The following is a 23,349-nucleotide window of genomic DNA, read 5'->3' on the forward strand; positions in this document are numbered from 1 at the left end:
GATGTTGCCTCTGTTTTGCAGAATTTCAAGCTTAAGTGTGATTGTATAATGTTGATTACTTAGCACTTGAATTTCTTATTTTGAACTGAGATAATGGCCTTCTATTTATAGGCTGGAGATGTACGAAATAGCTGTTGGAGAGGCCATGCTTTTTTGACTAAAACATTATTTTTAGAATAAAAATAATGTTGCTTTGAAAACAACTTTTTGACTTTTGATGTTTTAGCATTGAAAGCATTTCTGTCCTTTCTTTGACGTTTCTTCAATGATCTTGGATGGTACTTTATCTGTCTTGAGTCTTGAGTGTAGCTAGAGGAGGTTGGAGAAGATTTGAGTCGAATTGCAGACTGAAACAGAGAGGATGCAAGGCTGCTGTTGATGTGCAGAAAACGGAGAATGATTAACGTTCTTGGTTTTAACAGTTTGAATTTTCTTGAGCTTCAATAATCATTCTGGAGTTCCCGTTTTGAATGTTTTGTATTTCTTTTGTTCTTGTCTTGTCATATACCCAGTTTGATCAAGTTTTCTTGACATTTGAATTTTGGAGTTCTTAAGCCGTCATGACTTTTGTCCATGTTTAAACTCTTTGATCTTTGCGATCAAATATCCTTTTTGAGTCTGGATTATTTGTACTTGTTCCTTGTCATGTACTTGTTAGATATGAATGATTTCCTGAGCAGATTCTTTGATAACGATGTAGATAAATTTTGAACAACATGCTGTGATAGATAGTTCGGTGAAGCTGAAGATCATTCTCTGTTTATGATGCAGAATGATCTTGTTGTTGTCTTTTCTTGTATTTGCTTGATTCTGCTCTTAATTAAAACCACTCAAGAACACAAGTTAAATTAACATAACATTTAGAATCATAATTAACATTTCTTAATTAACCTTTGTTTATTTTCATCAAAACTTTAAAATAGAGAGTTTGTCTCAACAATTTCATCAAATTTGTAACGCAAATCTTCAAATAAACTCATATTTTCATACTTTATTTGATATTGTTAGGAATAAAGGACTAAATCGGGGAAAAAAAAAAGATAAAGGACTAAAACATTACCTGAAATTAAGTTAAGGGACCACAGATGTAATTTAGCCTATAATATATGAGATGTAGAAGATATTAAAAAATAGTCTCTTGAGTGATCCATTTTCATAATAACAACATGAAAAAAATTAAAGAAGGTAAAAATTGAATTGAAATATAATATATTGGATAGTGGCTAAAATATGCACACACAAAATTGAGGAAACGCAAAACATTTAGGAGACGCAAAAAGAAAAAAAATCGATTGTGATTTGATCCAAAGATATTTTTGTTGAATGATGAGAAAAAAATGACAAAATTATTTTAAAGAAAATTTTGTGCCAAAGTAATATTTTACAATGTTTAATAATTTCTAAAATAACTTTGGATTTAGTTATCTAATAAGTAAAAACATAATCTGTAATTTTCAACAACAAAAAACTGCTATCATATTTATTAATTAGGTTTAAATATTTTATTTATCCTTTATTTTTTATTAATTATTTGTTTTGATTTTGTATCTCTTTTTATTTATTTTTGTCATTTATTTTTTATAAGTGGTGAAATTTAATCATTTTCACCATAATAGTAGTATGTTATTGTCATAAATCATTGATGTCTAATTTTGGAACATTTATAAAGTTAGATGTGCAAAACTAACATAGAGGATATGCATATAGATAGAATTTTGATAAATGTCCTTTATTACAAAGAGTTTACATATGTTTCAAAACATACAAGAGAACTTTTTGCAAGTGCAAACTTATTATTAGGTTAAATTGATATTTTTTTTAAGGATATTATCAAGGATATATTTGCCGAAAATGATTTCAATGACCGGTTGTTGTTATAATTTTATTGTGATTGTGACAAAGATTAAAGTTCACCACTTACAAAAAAAAAAAAAATAATAAATAAAGATAAATAACCAAAACAAATATTTAAAAAGATAAAGACAAAAAAATATTTGTTTTGGAAAAAAATATACTAATTATTTTATGTTGTTTTTCCTATAAAATAAAATACATGGCTAGTTATTATAAATAAAGTACAAGGAAAAGCCCTTTTCATATCGGTGGGCTATGCATGTGTTTCGCTAACAGATCTCTAATTTTGTTGAGTTTGCATACTTTGTGTATTTTCTAAATCACAATCAAAACTCATTCTTGTTGGAGTTGAAGATGGAGAAACTTGTAGCTATGACGAATGAAGAGTTAAAGGCAAGAAACAAACTTAATCATATTCATGACGATCTTGTTTTCTCCATTCTATCAAAACTACCTCTCAAATCTATAAAGCGTTTTGAATGCATAAACAAATCATGGTCGATTTTATTTGAAAATCATAATTTCATGAAAATGTTCCGCAACCATTTCTTATCTAATAATAACGATTCTGATTCTGGTGATACCTTTCTCCTACTCAATGATGTTGATCCGCCTGCGCCACCTAAAAAATATCGTATTTGCTCATTTTATTTGCTCTCTAGTGAAAGTCAGCAGTTTGATAATAAGATCAAGTTAGATTTGCCATTTTCAATTGACGATTTTGGTATTGGTATTTTTATTTTAGGTTTCAACAGTATTAATGGTATTTTTTGTGTTTGTCGAGAAGCTCCAATAAGATTCCGAATTGTATTATGGAACCCGACTACTGCCGAATTCTTTGCCATTCCTCCTAGCTCTGAAGAGTGTGTACCTTATCGGAGCCCTTATTTGGGGCTTATTGGATTTGGTTATGACCATATTAGAGATGACTATAAAGTCATTCGATATACAACATTTCTCCCAATCACTGACGAAGAAATAGATGTGCCATTGAAAGATAGATCGTTTGACCCCGTGTTGGAGATTTATAGTTTTAGTAGTAACTCTTGGAGGATACTTGATATCGACATGCCTTATGTCTATATTGATGAATTCTCTCGTGGTACCGGAGTGCACATCAATGGAATGTGCCATTGGTGGTGTAGAAGATATTCATCTTTGGAATAATATTTGGTATCGTTTGACTTGATCAACGAGGCGTTGGTTACAACACCTGCATCGTTAGACATGTATGAAGGTTGTAGACTTGGACAGATGGCGAGACACTTGGTGGTGTTAAATGAGTCAATTTCTTTGATCTCAAATTGTCCCGATACAACTACCTTTCATATTTCAACTTTGGGTGAACTTGGCGTGGTGAAATCATGGATTACACTCTTTGTTGTCGGGCCCTTACCTTTCATTGAGTGTCCCATTGGGGTTGGGAAGAAGGGCAACATTTGCTTCAAAACATACGATGATAAACTAGTTTGGGTTGATTTAAACACCCATATAATTGATGAAATTGGTGTTAATGGAAAGAGAGGTAGTTGTCGTACAGGAATTTACAAGAAAAACCTTTTTCCAATTGGAGGAATTAATAATTAGTTTCCCATTGGGCTTGCAAACTCACTTGAAAAAAATAAAAGAACAAATAATATAATTTTAAATGTACCAATCATGGTGTGCATATATTTGAAACCAAAAGATCAAAGGACTTGTTTAAATTATTGACTCTTAAAAGTTTTAAGTTAAAATAATAATATGATATTATTGAATATTGATGTAATGTAGGTGGTTTATGAGGTATATATATTTTTAGTAGGACTATTAGAGTAATAATTAAACATTCCTCTCATTGTAAATTTTACTCTTATTTGAGCAAACTATACTGTAAATAAAATTCTTTACACATGATAGTTGGACCATTCATCTCAGCATGACTTAAAACTTTAGAATAGAGAACTTGTTATACCATAAATTTTACTCTTATTTGAGTAAACTATGTTCATATCTTGTTTCACAATAATTATTTAATGTTCTTTGTTATTGTATTTTGTTTGATGAAATGCATGGGGAAGTGTGTGTAAGTGCTTTTAGTTTAATTTTAGAAAAATAAGAATCTTCAATACGTGAATAATTTACTTAAGTTATTGTTTAGACCAATGTTTGAATCTTGAATGGGAGATAAAACCATATTTAGTGCTTGACAGAGACACAAATAAGATTACCTCTACCGAGAGAAAAATTGATCTCTTGTTGATTTTTATAATATAGTTTGAAGTTTATGTTTTACTTGATGAACCAAGTTATTTGAAATGCACGGGGATCAAGTGAGTTCGCTACAAAATACTAATGAATTAATGATCCAATTTTTTCAATTTATGTATTACTATTAGAGTTTGATAGGAGTGTATAAAATACCATATGTCATCTATCTTAGTTCTTTCTCACAAAATTATGCACTCAATATTCAATTTCTATCTTATTTTTACTATGATTCAGAATATAGAACGTTAATACCAAAAAACTTGACAATAGTATAAGGGGTAGTTTTAATTTCACATGACTTGCTTGGCAAGTAAGGATATATGGCAACTTATTTTCCTAATGATTTTCTTTTCACACTGGGTTTCTCTATTTTGGTGCACGTGAAGATGTTTTTTGTTTGCTTGCTATTTTGTTTAGTAAATGTCTATTTTTTTTGGATTTATTTTCTTCTATCACAACTCACATATTTGATTTAAATTTCCTTTGGGGTTTTGTTTTCCTTCTACAAAAAATAAATTAATGTGTGTTGTTGGCTTAGTGATGTCAAAGACACTTATGTCTTTTAGGATGTGAACAAACCATCTACTATGGACCTTTTTTTTCTTCTTATTTCTAGGATTTGCATAAACCAACTTCCCTTCAAACTATCTTTTTGTGATTGTTTTAAATGTGGGATTGCAGATTAAGTTTGAAGATCATATGATGTTGTACTATTCATTAAGTCAGTGTTAAAGATGTAGCTTTATGTCAATATTTGCACTGAAGATATCAAAAGCCTACATTGCTTCTAAATGGTATTATGTATTTTTATTGCACTCCCTCCTTATAATTAGTTGTGGCTTTGTGGGTATTAAGTTGGTCTAATGGTCATAGTGTGAAACTATCAAGCTTAGGAGGGATGTGTTGCATGCATGCAGGTGGCTACCATTACTACTTTCGTATATCCATATATGTCGATCACATTTTTATACAAAGTAATTGTACTTATTATTGAGTCATGTACTAATTTACCATCTCTATTATGTGCATTGCATGTCTTCGTGAGGATGATAATCTTTTCAAAAAATAGAATAATTTTTTTTTATATTGATGAAGCATGTGAATTATGATAATATATGAATCATTTTAAAATTGTCTCAATCAATTGAGACATTTAAAAAAAGAAATGGCATCTTGATTACTAAGAAGGATTTTCAATAAAAAAAGGCTTGTATATTGTAAAGGTGGGAGATTTAACCAAAAAGTGTATTCACATTCACCTTTTATTATTCGTACCAAATAAGTGAGAGAATGAATGTGTGTGAATTAATAAGAAATCAGTAACATAAAAAGGGAGATTAGAAAGAAATGCTACAATATAGATCGTGTAGTGACAAATGGAAGAAAAAATTATGATGTTGTTGCAATCTTTGGGAATATCTTTGGAGAAGTGTTTATACGCGAAACACGATTGAGATATGCAACTAGGCTGCAGGACGAAACTTGGGGATCCTTCTTAGGTATACAATATAGTTGGGTTTAGAAATGAAGTTGGCATAGAGTGAGTAATTAACATTATAAAAATGAGATTTTAATCTTGGTCATTGTGTTCACTACAAGAAAAACAATTACTTGTAGAAAGAAATAAAAGATAAACAATTAAGCTTGTGTTCGCATTTATTTTTTGTTGCAAATGTTTTGTTAATTTAAATGTCTGTGTTTCAATATTTTTATTTATTTTTATTTAAACTTTATTGGATTGTTTGTGCATAAGTTTGATTATTAATTTTTCATGTGATTATTTGTTTTTATATATTTTGTAGTAATTTATGGTTGCTATATTTTAACTAATAAAATATAATTAAAATATCGTCATATATTTATATACAGTAAATTAAAAAAATAATTAACAATTAAATCAAGTTTGTAATGGGAGTTATATTTTTTACTATTTTTTAATTATAGAGATATAGACAAAGAATTAATAGAATGGAGAATAAAAAATAAATGAATTCTAGATACGACACATCATACTATTGAATGATATGGCAAAATTAGTGTTACGTAACATACAAGGATGTGATATGTCAACATAATATTTAAGAAATTTATTTTAATATATTATATTAATATTGATAGAAATTTATTGCAAATCAAAATTAGACAATACCTTGTAGAAAGTAAGAATCCATTCATCATCAAATGTCACATTTTAAAATTAAAACCCATAAAATTTAATCATGTTACGTAATTCTATTTTGCCGAAAGAAGCCACACATTCCATAATTGCCTTTATTTATAGAGGAATAAGGCATTGAAAATTTATTTTAACAATCAAATATTTTTACTAATTTATTTTTGGGGAGAAAATTATTTTATAATTTTATTGTAATATTTATTATATATTGTAGAAAAAGATGTAAATTTATAAAGAAATGATTAATTAGTATAAAGAGAATACTATATTTAGAAACACATTAGTATGTTGGTATTAGTTTTGACGTGTTTTGAGTTCAACACCATTTTACTTTTTTTATGGGCAAATTCATTTTACTTAATAACTTTAATTTTTTGTGAAAAAAAATTACTTTAATTTCATTTGTAATATTATGTTTAGGCATTCGTTGGATAAAATCAATTACCCAACACAGAGTGTTTAACCTCTTGTTACTTCAGTTTTATTTAACTTAAATATCAACATATTTGTAATTAAGTCAAAAAATATATATGTGTAATTATGTTTTTTTGGATATAGTCGTCCACATTCCCTATTTTTCAAATATTAATGTCAAAATGCAATATGTATATCACTAAATAAAAAATGTCTCTTTTTACATAAAATTAATAGTAGAGAATTCAATTTTTAAATTGAACAAGTGATAACTAAGATATAAAAGAAAATTATTTTATTTTCTCCAAACAAATGATTATATATATTATATATATATATACATCAAATCACCCTGACATATGGATTACAATACCATTAAAATGAAAATATAATTAAAAACAACGTTTTGTTTTATTTTATTTTATTAGAGATAAAAAAAACAACAAAACATAAATAAAAAGAGTAATTAAAATAGTATTAATAAATTTTTGTTGTATTTATTATTGATTTATTTAATTTGTTATCCAATACGAGCATATATAAGTCATGGCTGCCATAGTACATCATTGCTACAATTGCCGAGTGTAGGACAAGGCATGTACTTAATTCCAGATTGATCTAAGCACATCCTTATTTCAAGTAACTCATAATTCACACAATGAAATTGAGGAATAGCACCAATGTGATTCGTTATGGCCATACGAATCTTTTGTATAGGATACCAAACGTTACTACGTGGAGAAATACCATTTTGTTTAAGAATATCGAAAAGGTCATATCTGCTCCAAATATTTTGTACCAACTCAAAATATTGAGTTTGGTTAAACATGTTGGAAGAGCATATTCCATGCCTGTTCCACTCATAAGTCCAAAAATGTTCATTTGATTGTCCCTTTAAATCTGGCCAAGCGAGATTGAGTTGAGCTTCTAATGTACTAATCTGATTAAATAAGAAATAATGTTATTTATGGAAGAGTAAATAATAATAAAGAATAAATATATTTTTTTTTTTATTATTCTAGATATATATAGAAAGAGGAGGAACAAATTATACTCAAATAGTTACTCTCATTTCATAACATTGTATTGAATAATATTACTTTTTTCAAAATTCACCGTTGAATTGAAATTTATTTTATAATTTTATTGTAATATTTATTATATATTGTAGAAAAAGATGTAAATTTATAAAGAAATGATTAATTAGTATAAAGAGAATACTATATTTAGAAACACATTAGTATGTTGGTATTAGTTTTGACGTGTTTTGAGTTCAACACCATTTTACTTTTTTTATGGGCAAATTCATTTTACTTAATAACTTTAATTTTTTGTGAAAAAAAATTACTTTAATTTCATTTGTAATATTATGTTTAGGCATTCGTTGGATAAAATCAATTACCCAACACAGAGTGTTTAACCTCTTGTTACTTCAGTTTTATTTAACTTAAATATCAACATATTTGTAATTAAGTCAAAAAATATATATGTGTAATTATGTTTTTTTGGATATAGTCGTCCACATTCCCTATTTTTCAAATATTAATGTCAAAATGCAATATGTATATCACTAAATAAAAAATGTCTCTTTTTACATAAAATTAATAGTAGAGAATTCAATTTTTAAATTGAACAAGTGATAACTAAGATATAAAAGAAAATTATTTTATTTTCTCCAAACAAATGATTATATATATTATATATATATATACATCAAATCACCCTGACATATGGATTACAATACCATTAAAATGAAAATATAATTAAAAACAACGTTTTGTTTTATTTTATTTTATTAGAGATAAAAAAAACAACAAAACATAAATAAAAAGAGTAATTAAAATAGTATTAATAAATTTTTGTTGTATTTATTATTGATTTATTTAATTTGTTATCCAATACGAGCATATATAAGTCATGGCTGCCATAGTACATCATTGCTACAATTGCCGAGTGTAGGACAAGGCATGTACTTAATTCCAGATTGATCTAAGCACATCCTTATTTCAAGTAACTCATAATTCACACAATGAAATTGAGGAATAGCACCAATGTGATTCGTTATGGCCATACGAATCTTTTGTATAGGATACCAAACGTTACTACGTGGAGAAATACCATTTTGTTTAAGAATATCGAAAAGGTCATATCTGCTCCAAATATTTTGTACCAACTCAAAATATTGAGTTTGGTTAAACATGTTGGAAGAGCATATTCCATGCCTGTTCCACTCATAAGTCCAAAAATGTTCATTTGATTGTCCCTTTAAATCTGGCCAAGCGAGATTGAGTTGAGCTTCTAATGTACTAATCTGATTAAATAAGAAATAATGTTATTTATGGAAGAGTAAATAATAATAAAGAATAAATATATTTTTTTTTTTATTATTCTAGATATATATAGAAAGAGGAGGAACAAATTATACTCAAATAGTTACTCTCATTTCATAACATTGTATTGAATAATATTACTTTTTTCAAAATTCACCGTTGAATTGAAATTTAATGTCATATAGATCATTGAATGAGTGTAACTATTTGAGTGTGACATAATATTTTTATATATACAATACTCACCATTGCCTTGTTGAATGATTGAAGGTGCGGATCTTTCGTAACACATTTAGATGACTGAAGCGACGTCTGATTATAAGGCCACAATCCATGAATTGTGAACCTTCCTTGTGGTATTGTAGGACAATGGTTATTTCTACAGAACGCGGGTGGCCATTGTTCCGCCATTTTGAAAAATTGATATGAAGCGAGACATGAAGGTAGAAAGGTAAAACATATGAACAATATCATAACAAGTACTTTCATGACTACACTTTCTTTCATTTCTAACAATGAGAGCTATGTGTTAATTAATTGATCAATATTCAAATAATTGTATGGTATATATAGATAAAAGTTCATATACATGGATTCATTCTTTGTACGTTGATGTGGACAAAAAACTATGGTAGCATGATATTAAAGCACTTTTTATTTACTAATACAAAAGTATTAAAAAATTATAAAAACAATTCACATGTTGCTTTACACCATCTAGGAATAAACAAATCACAAAAGCTAACGCACCATTATGCATTTAAAACATGCAAGGAATGGGTAGTATTTCTTAGTAGCCTAAAAAAATATCCAACTCATTATACACAAATATTTTGGAAGCATAGCACATCTAATACAAGTTAAATTACATTCTTAATTAGCAATCTTAAACTTTCTTTTAAAATTTAGTTCTTAAAATTTTTATTAGTGATTACTTGTTTTGTGTATAATAGTTAATTTAAAATTTTTATTATAGACAACTTATTTCATGTATAATAGTTATTTTAAATTTTTTATCAGCGACAAACTTGCCGTGTGTATTGTGACATCATAAACTCTAAAATAACATATATAATAATTTTAGCAACAAAAAAAAGTTGTCTCAAAATGAATGTCATTTATAATTTTCAATGCAACTTTCATTATTGTTTTTCCTATATTACCCTTCAATATTTACTATATACACAACTTCTAAAACATTATTATAAGTTGTATTAATAATAGTGAAATATCCACCAATAATTGAGATGGGTAATTTGATAAAATGACTTCCATTTATGTTCTAATTATTATATTTTTTTAATATATAGATAAAAACTTTAAACAACATTTATTATTATAACACAAATGAAATACATTTTTCAACAGTGAAATTATTGACTTTTATTTTCATGTTGAAAATATGATAATTTCTTTGTTTCATGTTGAATATGGTTTTTTTTTTATATATAAAAAATGTCGTGCTATTTAATATTGCTATTATATAGAATAGTCATAAAGCTTATTAGTATAAAAAAATATAGTTATAGAACTACTAGAATTTAAGTACTTTTTAATAACACTACAAGGATTTAGGTTGAACTTTAATTCTCAAGAAGACAATATTTATATCTCATCTTTCGCATAGAGATAGAGATAATTGTAGCAGTTTTTTTTTACTCAATTGTAACAGTTCTTAACTATAACAAGATACATATTTAATTTAATTAATTGTCAATCCTTGTTTATTTAATCAAATCATATTCAATTAAATAAATTATAAATTTATTGATGTATTAAATCATATTTAATATTATTAACATTTAATTAAATCAAATTTTATTTAATTTAATTATTTGTTTTGCAACTAATACTCTATGCGTGTGATCCTTATAGATTCGCACTTAAATGGTAATCATATTATATGTTATATATAGTTTAAATAATATAAAATATTATAAACAATCATTGATATCAAACAATGCATCATCACTACCCAAATCACATAAAATTGGTGATACGATTTAAATTTTATTGCGACAACTATTTAGTATATAGTAATTGTCTCTTTGTTTATATGTCTAATTGAACACAAGTCATTGTGTGTGTCATATTTGTAAAGTTCAATTATTTATTCATATGTACCATTCTCATAGAAGGTCAATTCAATATAAATATTACTCCTGATATTTTTGCGTCCATCAAAAAGCCATACCAAAACACTTTGTAGCTTATATGTATCAGTTGTTTAAATGCAATCTTTTTAGCGGATCTCCTTCCCCTTGAAGGAAACGCAACAAAAAGTAAAATCAACACAAAAGAGTAAAATCAACAAAATAAATTTATAAAAATTAGAGAAGAGAAAATTATTATTAATAATAACCGTGGAGATATTAAATTCTTACCATTAAACTGATAAATTGAGGAACAACACAATCTGTTAAAATTAACGATTACAATTCAAATGATTGTATTTTCTTATTGATTAATATAAAACAAGAACTACTCAATTATTTAATAAGTTTAGTTGATAGCACAAGACTTCTAACAAATTTACAATAACAAAAAATTAAATTACAGTCAAAAAAATTATTTCTTTATCCTTAATAGATCGCTTAATTTTCAAAATCTTTTCATTTTAAGTGATAGCTATTTATTTAATAGCAGAAAGACGGGCATCGATTTGTCTATTATATTTCGTTGTGTAGATATAGTATATTTTATTGTATGTATATATATATAGCATATTTTATAAAATATAATATATTTTATTATATATATATATATATATATATATCTTATTTAATTCCTTTATTTCAGTTTTATAATATTTAAATTAAATAACTTTATCTAAATTTCAGTTTTAAAATTCATGTGTTTTTAAATTAGAATTTTGAAAAGAATGTGTACAAAAAAACCAAATTCTTAGGAAAAGAGTGTTTCTAAAAAATTAAGAGCTAAATATATTTTTAGTTCTCATAAAATTTCAACATTTTAATTTTAATTTTTGTAAAATAAAGATATAATTTTTAGTCCATGTAAAATTATCATGCATATAATTTGGCTTTTAGATTTTGGAATTTGCAATATCGGAAGTAGAGAAATAATTATTACTCCTGTTATGTAGTTTCTTTTTTTTTTTTTACAAAGAACGATATTTATTTATTTAAATTTATAAAATATATTAATACGATATAAATTTAAATTTATTAAAAAATAATGAATTTGTGAATAAATTTATAGTATTCAATTTAATAGTATAAAATAGAAATATAATACAAAATGACAAAATACCTATAAATATAACAAATAAAAAATATAACATGAATAACAGAGATATATAAAGGGTGCACTAAGAATACAAACAATATAGCGCAAATATTATAATAAGACACATATATGACATGTTGTCCATTAGAGCTGGATTTTTCTTTTTCTTTTTCTTTTTTTGTTTACCGCTTCTTTTAGTGTAAGTTTTCTCTTTTTGTACAACTTATCTATCCCTTCCATATTTCATCCACACCATTTGAGATTTTTATCCGTCTTATTAATTTTCTGTACCATCAATTTTGATATGGTAGATTGTCTCTAAATTAATCTATAAATAAATTAATAAAAGATCATGCATAACTTGTTTTTAAGGTTTTCCTTCTGTAAAGTGTTTCTTTACTTCCATTAAAAGCATTCTAACTATTTATAAAAATTTTGGATACATTTTTCAATTAACATAACTTTTAACTATGAAAACAAAGAAAGCGCAAACTAAGAAATTTTTGAAGCAATATACACAAAAATGTTGATAAAAGTTATTAAATATGAAAATTAATCCAACATATCAAGTTCAAAATCAGCCTTTTCATCTACATTTTTTTCAAGTAAAGGACTAACGGGTCAACCAGTAAGTTCCTCCATTAAGCCCTGTAGACAGAAAATGAAATAGTTAGACGACATTTTAGACTAGTTTGTAATATTATAAGCTACAACAAGATAATTGAGCTAGACATTATATCCTCGTATGGAACAATTGTACAATGGTCATAAGTACCAACATTATTAATAATAATTTATCTTTTTTCAATTTTGTTTTAAAAAAAGTAAATTACCCTTGAGATATATTTCTCTGCATCGGTTCGCTTCAGAAAGTGCATGGAATGGCGGGCGAAATTGGGATTCTTATCATCACTAAGTACAATGCCTTCTCTTATGTCTTCAAGGACCCTTACTTGAATATATGGATCTTTTGGTGGCACCATATCCTATCAAAAACCAGATTTTGTCACTTACGATATTGTAGTTTATTGTTAGCTTACAAGTTCATTCTATAACCAGATACTACAGTGAACTAGAAGCATGAAAAATCACAGTTATTACTGAATTTTGTTCAATAGTTAATTCTGATTTCGTGTGTTAATCAACTTACTAAAACAACCAAGCATAATAGTTTTAACACAATAAGATACATGCTTCTCAATCTCCAAGACTTTTGCCAATCGATTTCTCTAGTTGCTGATGTTATGTAAATTCTATCTGTCTAGCGACTGAACTTACGGTGCATCAACACAAAAAATCTACATGATGGTCCCATCTACATAACTAGAATCATAAAAGTTTCCAACATAGATGCTTAACATTCCTTAGTTGCATCAACATCAATTGAATTTTACAACTATGTTAGAACACAAGGATTAGTTGCATCCATTTGCTTTAAATATTATTTATATTATAAGCAGTCAAAGCTAAAATTACCGAGCGAGGTTTGATTACATCACGAAGACACAAATTGATACACGTATTTGTAACATAAGTTGGTACCTTTATCTTATGTGAAGGTAGACGTGTGCGTGAGAGAGAGAGAGAGAGAGAGAGAGAGAGAGAGAGAAGGAAAGAGATGAGGGAGGGAGAGGAGAGGTTACCACAGTAAGATCAACCAACGCTTTTGACATATAAGATTTCAATGCTGCAGAGTGCTTCTTGAAATACTCTTCCTCCCAATGATTAAGCTTCTCTTCAATTTCTTTAGGAAGCACAGGCCCTATCTTCCATAACAAGTTACGTACAGTTTCTGCTCGGTTATACCTGTATGTTAGATATATGTTCAGACTTCAGAATCAAAGAACAAAAATATAGAAACTATACATGATGGTAAATAGCATTTGAAAGTGATACTTACACATAGGCTGTTAGACAACGTTTATTTCGGACTATAGAAAATAGATGGATGAGAGCTCCGTAGTGATCAGCATTTCTAGCCGTTTGGACATCCAAACCTTCTTCCTGCATCTTCCTGTTTACGCAACACTAAACTCATTCATGCCCATATGGGAAAGCATACAACAATGGAAAGGGATTCCTAAATAAAATATGCAAGACACTGCATTTCCTCACAATTAACTTTGCAATATGGCTCGACTAGACACAGGAACACATTCAAAAAAATTCATGCCGTGTGAGATATCATACTCCAACAGAAAAAAGGGATACACTAGTAAAATATCTGAACATCATCTTAATTCTTAACGATTACCTTATCAAGGACTGAAGCTCAAGGTGATGTTGACTGCATTCTGAAACTACTTGTTCAAACAAGTCATTCTACAACATCATTGAAAAAAGTGTCAAACCAAAGCAAGCACGTATAAACAACTATATAAAGATTGATTAATGAATTTTTATAAGAGTAAAGTGTGACGAGATAACAAGTAACAATATCAGAAATAATTAGCAATCCTAGAAAATGATGGTATCATGGTATAGACTGGAAACATCATAATTGGGTTTTACACAAGACAAAAGTACCACGTTTTCCTAAAACTAAAATTTACCTGCCAAAGTAGGATTAACAATCAAAGCAATCATACAAATTATTTTCCACCACATAAGCAGGTACCAACATAAACTAACAATTAAAAAATAATTATGAGTGTCTAACTGAAAAATGAAGACTTGGGCTTACATTAAATGGTGTGAGCTGGCCTTTTTCTCCACTTGCGAATTCTTTCACAAGTTGGCAAGCTTTTCTCCCATACATGTTGAGTATCTTTACTGGACTACACACTGGATCAAAAATTTCCCCTCAGATTATGACGATGAGTTCAAAACTACACAAAGCAAATAGTTCTAGAAACTACAATGGAAAATTGGATGTGCTAGCTGAAATTGGAAAAATGAGGGCAAATGCAAGAAAGGCCTAACAACTAACAAAGAACGGTTTCAAAATGGCAGGTTCTTGCTCAGAAATTCAAATCAAACATTCAAATGGAATTCAATAAGCATACAGGCTTTAGCAAACTGCAACAGTGAGACCCAATGAAACTCCTCGACGAAGTGTTGGCTTTACACATTTAGAGCTTCCAATATGATAAACCCACCCACTCGCCCCAACCCATAGGATTTAAGGCCAAAAAGCCGACCACCATAGACCCATGAGGGTCAGGCCAAACCATGGGTTAGGTGGTCAGCCCATTGATTAAATTTTAAAACATTGTCATGCAATGAGGGTCAAGATTATTGTCTTTATACATACTCTAGGAACCATGCTACTGTATGTGGAAAATCCCCTCAAATTAATAACAAGAATCTCAGAAAAAATCTTCATTTGATTAAAATGATCAGATTTCGTTTTATGCATTCTCTTTTCACCACTCTGTTTTACCCGAAAGGTCACTTTGGAACTTTCATTTTAACAACACATTTTACCTTGTACTTTCCTTCATCTATCCAATTGTATTCTGCTGCGTCAGTTTATATTTTACAAACAACATTACTTTGTGTGCTCAATACTTGTTCAGTTGATATTAAGCACACGGAGAAATGTTTCTGAAACAAAAATGACTTGAAAGAAAGTATGAGGTAAAATGCTTTGTACTGTTAAAATGCAAGTTCCAAAGTGACCCTTTGAATGAAGCAGCCTCTTTTAAGAATAAAACAAATTCAATATTTGTCTTCTTATTTTGTCCTAATTCTGCTGATGTTTCATTTTTCATAACAGCTTACATGTGGGCATATAAAAAAGCATGATAAAATGTACTAAAAGGGTAAGCATTCCAAGTTTAACAGTGTGACCCTCAACTATGTTTTTAATCAATGTTTTAAAACTGGACCGGCCAGTCCAACCGGGAACCGAATCCATGTCTAGTTTAGTCAGTATAAGAAAACTATTGGTCTTTAAAAACTGGGGAAAAACCGGGTTAGACCGATCGGGTTGAACTGAGTTAACTTCAACTTTAACAAAAAAAACATTTATTTCATTCAAACCTTTATTCCACTTAATCTGCAAGACATCTGTGGTTGATCGGTTGATCCATATGAGATTTGATACTTGAATTTATTGTGAATGTTAATATATTTATTATAGATATTGAGTATTTGTTATAAATTTTATGAATTTTTACTTTATAAGTTATGAAGTTCTAAATATTTTAATATATTTCATGTATTTTTTATTATTTATTTATCGAACGGTTCATTGAATAATTCGATTGTGGTTCAACCGGTCAAACCAATTGAATCATAACCCAGAGGTCTCGTTGGTTCGACCTCCGGTCCGGTTTTTAAAACATTGGTTTTAATGGCCAAAACACAAAAATGAATAACATGTTCTCACTCGTTCAAGATAAAAAAAACACAAACCTATGTTTATAAAGCATGAATGGAAACAAAATAATGCTTTCAGGACTTCTTGATGAAACAGTATCATCCTTATCTCATCATTAGTTGTCATGGAACACGGAAAAAAGACAAACACCCATTTAAATGTAAATAAATCCATTTATGATAAGCTAACAAGGTTTTGTGATTTGGACATTGCATCATGTTATGGGAAGTTAACAATAAACAAGTATCACTCAAACCACACTGTGGCAGCAAAAAATACCTCAAGCACGAGAATAACACAAAAAAATGCCAAGATTGCTGAAGGTATTTGTAACAAAGCTTATACATTGTTAGCTTTTATTTTTACAAGGCCATAAAACTTACTAAGATGACATCCTCCAGAACAGCTCATTTCAATGAAACTTCAGCATTGTCACCTTTCCATAAACATCAGAATAATCTTAAGTGTCGTGCTCACCAATTAGTTCATCGGTTAATGTATCATGAAATAAAAATCATTAATATGAAAAGCGGTTTTTAATTGAAATTTGGTTTCAAAACCTTTTTTTTTATCTTAACAGGTTTTTGAAAATTGTTTTAACAAATACGTGACAATGTCTGGTAATGGTTTGAACACGCTGTTGGCAATAACCAAAAAGAAAAAGTTTTAAATGAGATTAGTGTGACAAGGTACCCAAAGGGCATCAAAATGAGAGACAACCAAAACTGTAAAAATTCTGATGTTGGCATTAATTTTCAAACTGGTTTTGATTTTGCAAACTGGTCTATAAATGAGATCTGGTTTGGGAAATTTGGAGTTTGATTATGCTTAAGAGTGAACTAATTGTTAAATAATTTAATTTCATAACCTTGACAGTGTTTATTTTAGAGCTGAAAGGGTTAAGTAGTGGCTAATCAGTAATCACAAAGTTAAGGTAAACCACTAATTAATAGTCTATGATTTTATGCCATCTATCTTAATATATAAATAACCACTACAGCATTTCAAAGCCCAGTAATACAAATACAATTAAAACAAACTCCTATCCATCAAAAGACACAACAAAGACAAAAAACAGAATTCAAAACAAGCAAATAAGTTTTTTTTGGATAGGCAAATGTTAGTATATTAAATGCTATATTAGTTTTTCTTATTCATCGTGGTTTGAACTTGGATCCTTTTAACTTCATAACTCCTTTATAACCCTTAACTCAGAGCTACCCAACCCAAAACCGAACCTGAACTGAACTGGTTTTCAGTTTTGGAAAAACCGAACCGAAACGGTTCTACTTTACCATGAACAGAACAAGTTCTTAAACCAGTTCACCAGTTTGTTACATTGAACCTAACCAAACCAAACTGGTTTTGACTGGCCCATTTCTACTTGAATTGAATTCAACAGTTACAATATGCATTGAATCGAACCCCAATGCTATTCTATTAAGCACCTCAGTCTGCCCATCAGTTTCAGGATGATAACCCGTGCCATGTTTCAGAGTTGTACCCTGCTGTTTAAACAGTTCCTGCCAAAAGTGACTGAGGAACATAGGGTCTCTGTCACTGACTATAGAGAGAGGAATACCATGTAACCAGATCACTTCTTTGACAAATATGTCAACGATGAATTTGGCCGAGTAGGGATGTTTAATGAGCAGAAAATGGTCATATTTACTCAATCTGTCCACAATGACCAGGAGCGCATCATATCCTTTAGATTTAGGTAATCCCACTATGAAATCCATACTTATATCTTCCCAAATTTCACTAGGGATTGGCAAAGGTTGAAGTAGGCCAGCTGGAGAGGAAGCCTGATACTTGTTCCGTTGACAGACAACACATTCTTGAACAAAGTTGGTGATTGATTGCTTCATGCCCTGCCAATACAGGGACCGTGCTAACCTTCTGTATGTTCTATAAAAATGACCCCCTGTAGGTGTTGAGTGAAACTCGGTTATTAATTTAGGAATCCATGTTGAAGTTGCAGGAATTACCATCCTTCCTTTGTAGCATAACCTGCCCTGCTCCATGGTGTAGTGGATGTGAGAATTAGGATCATTGGTGAGGTCAGTGATAATCTTTGCAAGAACAGGATCAGATTGGACTTCAAGCAAAAGATCATGGTAGTCCTGCCAAAAGGGTCTAGAAATTATCTGACATTCCATATCCTCCTCCCTCCGAGAAAGTGCATCAGCAACCTTATTTGCAGATCCCACCTTATAGATTATGTCAAACTCATAACCAAGCAATTTAGCCAACCAACTTTGTTGATTTTGTGTTGTTATTCGCTGTTCCAGCAAATAACACAAGCTCTTTTGATCGGTATAAACCAGGAATTTCTTCCCCAATAAGGCCTCCAATGTTGGATAGCCAACACCAATGCCATCAATTCCGTTTCATAACAGATTTAGAAAGGTGAGGATCAGCCAACCCTTTGCTAAAGTATGCAATAGGCCTGTGATCTTGAGACAACACAGCCCCAATTCCCTTGCCGGACGCATCACATTCAATAGTGAAAGGTTGAGAGAAGTTGGGCATGGCAAGGACTGAAGCAGTAGTAACAGCCTGTTGAAGATGGTGAAAAGCCTCCAAACTGTCCTGGTTCCAAATGAAGTTCCCCTTCTTTAGCAAATTGGTCAAGAGCATTGCAATTTTCCCATAAACACATATGAAACGTCTATAATATCCAGTGAGACCCAAAAACCCTCTAACTGTATTGAGAGACTTAGGGATAGACCAAGTTAAGATGCGCTCAATCTTTTGAGGATCCATGGACACACCTTGTTCAGAGATGATATAACCTAAATAACCAATTGATCGCTTTCCAAAACCACATTTCTTGAAGTTGGCAAAATACTGGTGGTGCTGTAGAGTAGCGAAAACCTGATGTAGTGCTGCAAGCCAGGTTTTGCTATAAACCAAAGAAGACTAAAACAATGTGTCTCAAATAAGGCTTCAAAATAGAATTCATAGCACACTGAAATGTTGCAGGGGCGTTGGTGAGGCCAAAAGGCATTACCAGAGACTCGTAGTGGCCTTGATGAGTTCGGAAAACTGTTTCAGGAACGTCCTCCTCAAACATTCTGATTTGGTGATACCCAGCTTTGAGATCAATCTTGGAAAAATAGGAAGCACCATGTAACTCATCTAAAAGCTCCTCAATGACTAGTATAGGGAATTTGTATGGGACTGTGGCCTTATTCAGGGCTCTGTAATCCACACAAAAACGCCATCTCCCATCTTTCTTTTTTACTAAAATCACAGGGCTTGAGTAGGGACTGTTGCTGGGCCTGATAACCCCACTAGCAAGCATGTCAGAAACCTATTTTTCAATTTCATTCTTTTGAAGGCGAGGGTATCTAAAGGGTCTGACATTAATAGGATCGATACCTGCCTTTATAGGAATATGATGATCAATCAATGTCTCTCTTAGGTGGTAAGCCTTTAGGATCATTGAAAATAACAGCAAACTGATTCAACAGTTTCTGCAGTTGCAGGTCTTGACTGGAAGAAATAGCAGTTGAAGCCAATAATAGGGGACAACTATCACTGGTGGTGTCCCAAAGGATTGAGACAGCAGCAATTTATGTGATTTTAAGCAAGGTTTTGTGAAGGATCAAAATTTTACTGCAGGTAGGATCCCCCACAATAGTTACCAATTGGTTAATGTTAACAAAGGAAATTGTCAAATCCTGCCAATTCATCTTCACATCACCCAAAGTGGCAAGCCAAGCTATACCCAAAATAATGTCCACTCCACCCAAATCAAATAGGAAAAAATCAGCCTTGACCCCACAATTTTGAATATTAATTTCTACATCAGAACAACATCCAAAAGTGGACTTTTGTTGGCCATTCCCCAAGTCTGACAGAGTAAGAAGAAGTGGGATTTGTGGGTAACTTCAGTTTAGAAACAAGGCTAGAAGAGATGAAATTATGACTAGCTCCACTATCCATTAAAACAAGAATTGTCTGACCTTGTAGAGAGCCCAGTAACCTCATGGTATGAGGTTGAGTGAAACCCCCTGCAGAACAAAAAGAAAAGTCTAACAACGAACAATCAGATTCAGTGCCCTGCACAGGTATTTCTGGGCTGGTATCATCAATCTGTTCCAAAACGCAGATTCTCTATTTGAGTCGACAAATTCGTCTTTTCCCAAAATCAGTAATCTCATCGCCTTCTCAGGGCAACAATGACAGGCTTATTTATAAACATAGGACAAGCTTATTGAAATAACAGAGAAAACTAACTAACTACCCGAATTACTAGCCTATCACTAACTGCCTAACTGTTTCCTTCTATGGTAAACTTGGAGGATCTTCTAATTTTCTGACTTGTGTAATCTAATAACAATTAACTTAACCGAACTGTTTTAAAAGCTTTCAAATCCCCATTTAGCCATTTCACAAACACCACAACATCAGTCCCATATAGTATATTATCATATTTTTGTTCCTTTTTGTTTTTTATACACAAATTTTGTAAGCAAACACTTATCTCCCTAATCCCATTATTCTCTACTTCAATTTCATCATCATATCTCCTTCATCTTCTTGTTCTTAACAAACACTCAAAAAACGCAAAATCTCATAACCAACAAAACACAAAAAAACTTCATTATCTACTTCTTCTTAACCAAAACCTAGAAAACACAAAAATCACAAAACATAAACAGAACACAGTAACAACCAAACAGTAAAGCAAACACTGAAACACAGTAACGTGAAAAAGAGCAGTAACCACACAACGACACACGACGAAACGACCAAAATTCAGTAACGCCGCCTGAGAGACGAAACATCACACGATGACGAAACGGCGCAACAACACAACACGATCAGAAGCTTACCTAAACTCGAAAGAATTGCAAAAAGTAGAAGCAGAATCTAAAACGAAAGCAAAAATCTAGAAGCAAAAAATTGAGAAAATATGGAAGATGAAGAAGAAATCACGAACCGAGATCGATATGGACAGAGAAGGAGGATCGAGAGAGACGGCCGCTGTTATTCGCGACGGTTGGCAGCGATGGCGACGTTTTCCGGTCAGTTGAGTTCAGTGCGACTCCGTTTGAATATCGAACTAAAAACAACAAATTAATTAATTAATTAATTAATTAAGATGATTTGAAGAACTTAATTGTGTAAATTAAAAAAGTGAGAAGCACGAAATACCTAAATCCTTGACGAAGAACGAAGAAAGAGAGGATTTCGTGAACCAAAAAAATTGAGTATCTGAGAGTGAAGAGTACGCGAATGGAAGGGAATGAAAGAGAATAATAAAGGAGGGAAATTATCCCCAAATTTTGTAAGAGATGGAGGGAAAAACTAAATGATGCTTTTTTTTTTTCTTTAAAATAATCAATATTTTAAAAAAATAATTATTTATTACAGTTTTTTTTTAAAATGAGAATTTAAAAACGGTTTAAAATAAAAAAAAGTACTTTTAATAACTTTTTAGACGGTGATAAATAAAACAATTTCTTTTTTTTTTAACTCTATTAAAAAAATTAAATTATTAGATAAGAAAATTATATTTTTTTAGAATTTATAATAAACGAGTTTATATTTCATCAATTGAAAAAATATTTTTTTTTCCAAAAAATGAAACAAGAACATTAATTAAATATAAATAAATGAATACTTCCATATGAGTTAATAGAGATGAAGTTTAGTGTAAAATAAGTTTAAACCATGGTTCAATAAAAAATTTAAAATTAAATTAAATGATATTATAATACTACTATGTTATACTAATTCTTAAAATTTATTTAAAAATATTATAATATGGATACATGTGTTACAAAAAATAAATATACAAATTAAAAATTACAGCAATTGTTCTTAAATATTATAATAAATTTAATTAAAGAAATGTTTTGCCAAGGAAATGAAAGAAATATTGATTAAAATATTAAGGAAAGAAGACGCTAATTTAATTAAATTTTTATTTTTTCAAAAAATTAATTAAATTTTTTAAATTGAAAAAATAAATATTTATTTGATTTTTAATTAATGTGTGTTGTCAAGGTGGACTTAAAAATTAAACTGGAAACTAAGGGCTTTAGCCCTGAAAAAATAAATAATAAATTTTAAAAAGTAAGGTTTTTCAAGTGAAAAAAATATATCAATTTACATATTTAGTTAAAAATATTTCATATCTCAATAAAAGAGAAATGTAAAATATAAATAAAATTATAAAAGAGTAGTAAAAAAATATAATAAAGTTAAATACCACACCTGGTCTTTAACTTATTTCAGTTAACGTTTTAGTCTTTTATTTTTTTTTCTTTTGATTGGATCTTTTATTTTAATTTTAAGTGATAATTTGATCTTTTATATTTTAAAATGTCTACAATGTTATCATTTTTTTAACAAAAATTTAAACATTCATCAAAATTTTCAAACAAAACTCATAAAATTAATTATATTATTCAATATAATACAAATTTAATCAAATTCGTAACTCAAATCTTTAAATAAACTCGTATTTTTATCTCTAACAACATCAAATAAAGAATAAAAATGAGTTTATCATCAATATAATACAAATTTCATCGAATTCGTAACTCAAATCTTTAAATAAACTCATATTTGTATCTCCAACAACATCAACTAAATAATGAAAATATGAGTTTATTTTATGATTTGAATTACGAATTTGATGAAATTTGTATTATATTAAAGAATATAATTAATTTTACGAGTTTTGTTTGAAAATTTTAATGAATTTTTGAGTTTTTATATATATATATATA

General features: G+C 29.5%; 2 protein-coding genes across 3 annotated transcripts; one reads left to right on the forward strand and one right to left on the reverse strand.

The window, feature by feature from the left end:
• Positions 1-2,208: 2,208 nt before the first annotated feature.
• Positions 2,209-3,441, forward strand: LOC101501183 (F-box only protein 8-like). The gene is made up of 2 exons (XM_012715225.2): positions 2,209-2,995; positions 3,080-3,441. The coding sequence occupies exons 1-2, from the start codon at positions 2,209-2,211 to the stop codon at positions 3,439-3,441; spliced, it is 1,149 nt and encodes a 382-aa protein (XP_012570679.2).
• Positions 3,442-12,787: 9,346 nt separating this feature from the next.
• LOC101512205 (uncharacterized) lies at positions 12,788-21,905 on the reverse strand. Of its 2 annotated transcripts, XM_073368228.1 has the most exons (9): positions 21,767-21,905; positions 21,552-21,674; positions 16,981-17,033; positions 14,957-15,057; positions 14,528-14,595; positions 14,174-14,287; positions 13,917-14,079; positions 13,107-13,259; positions 12,788-12,921 (listed from the first exon to the last, which is right to left on the reverse strand). In XM_073368228.1, exons 3-9 carry the CDS (start codon positions 17,006-17,008, stop codon positions 12,895-12,897), a joined length of 654 nt encoding a protein of 217 aa, XP_073224329.1. In that variant the 5' UTR covers positions 17,009-17,033; positions 21,552-21,674; positions 21,767-21,905; the 3' UTR covers positions 12,788-12,894. The 2 variants fall into 2 exon arrangements, with proteins under 2 accessions (XP_073224329.1, XP_004498667.1); XM_004498610.4 differs by lacking the exon at positions 16,981-17,033.
• Positions 21,906-23,349: the final 1,444 nt, after the last annotated feature.

This window comes from Cicer arietinum, chromosome 5, assembly GCF_000331145.2.
Source record: "Cicer arietinum cultivar CDC Frontier isolate Library 1 chromosome 5, Cicar.CDCFrontier_v2.0, whole genome shotgun sequence".
NCBI classification, from domain to species: domain Eukaryota; kingdom Viridiplantae; phylum Streptophyta; class Magnoliopsida; order Fabales; family Fabaceae; genus Cicer; species Cicer arietinum.

Excerpts from the sequence above, each read along its gene's own strand:
- LOC101512205 (XM_073368228.1), bottom strand. The coding sequence starts at position 17,008 with ATGAGCTGTTCTGGAGGATGTCATCTTA. Across the intron at positions 14,596-14,956 it reads GCCAGCTCACACCATTTAAT|AATGACTTGTTTGAACAAGT; the intron begins GTAAGCCCAAGT and ends ATGATGTTGTAG. Across the intron at positions 14,288-14,527 it reads GAGCTTCAGTCCTTGATAAG|GAAGATGCAGGAAGAAGGTT; the intron begins GTAATCGTTAAG and ends TTGCGTAAACAG.
- LOC101501183 (XM_012715225.2), top strand. The coding sequence starts at position 2,209 with ATGGAGAAACTTGTAGCTATGACGAATGAAGAGTTAAAGGCAAGAAAC. Across the intron at positions 2,996-3,079 it reads TGGAATGTGCCATTGGTGGT|ACATGTATGAAGGTTGTAGA; the intron begins GTAGAAGATATT and ends CTGCATCGTTAG.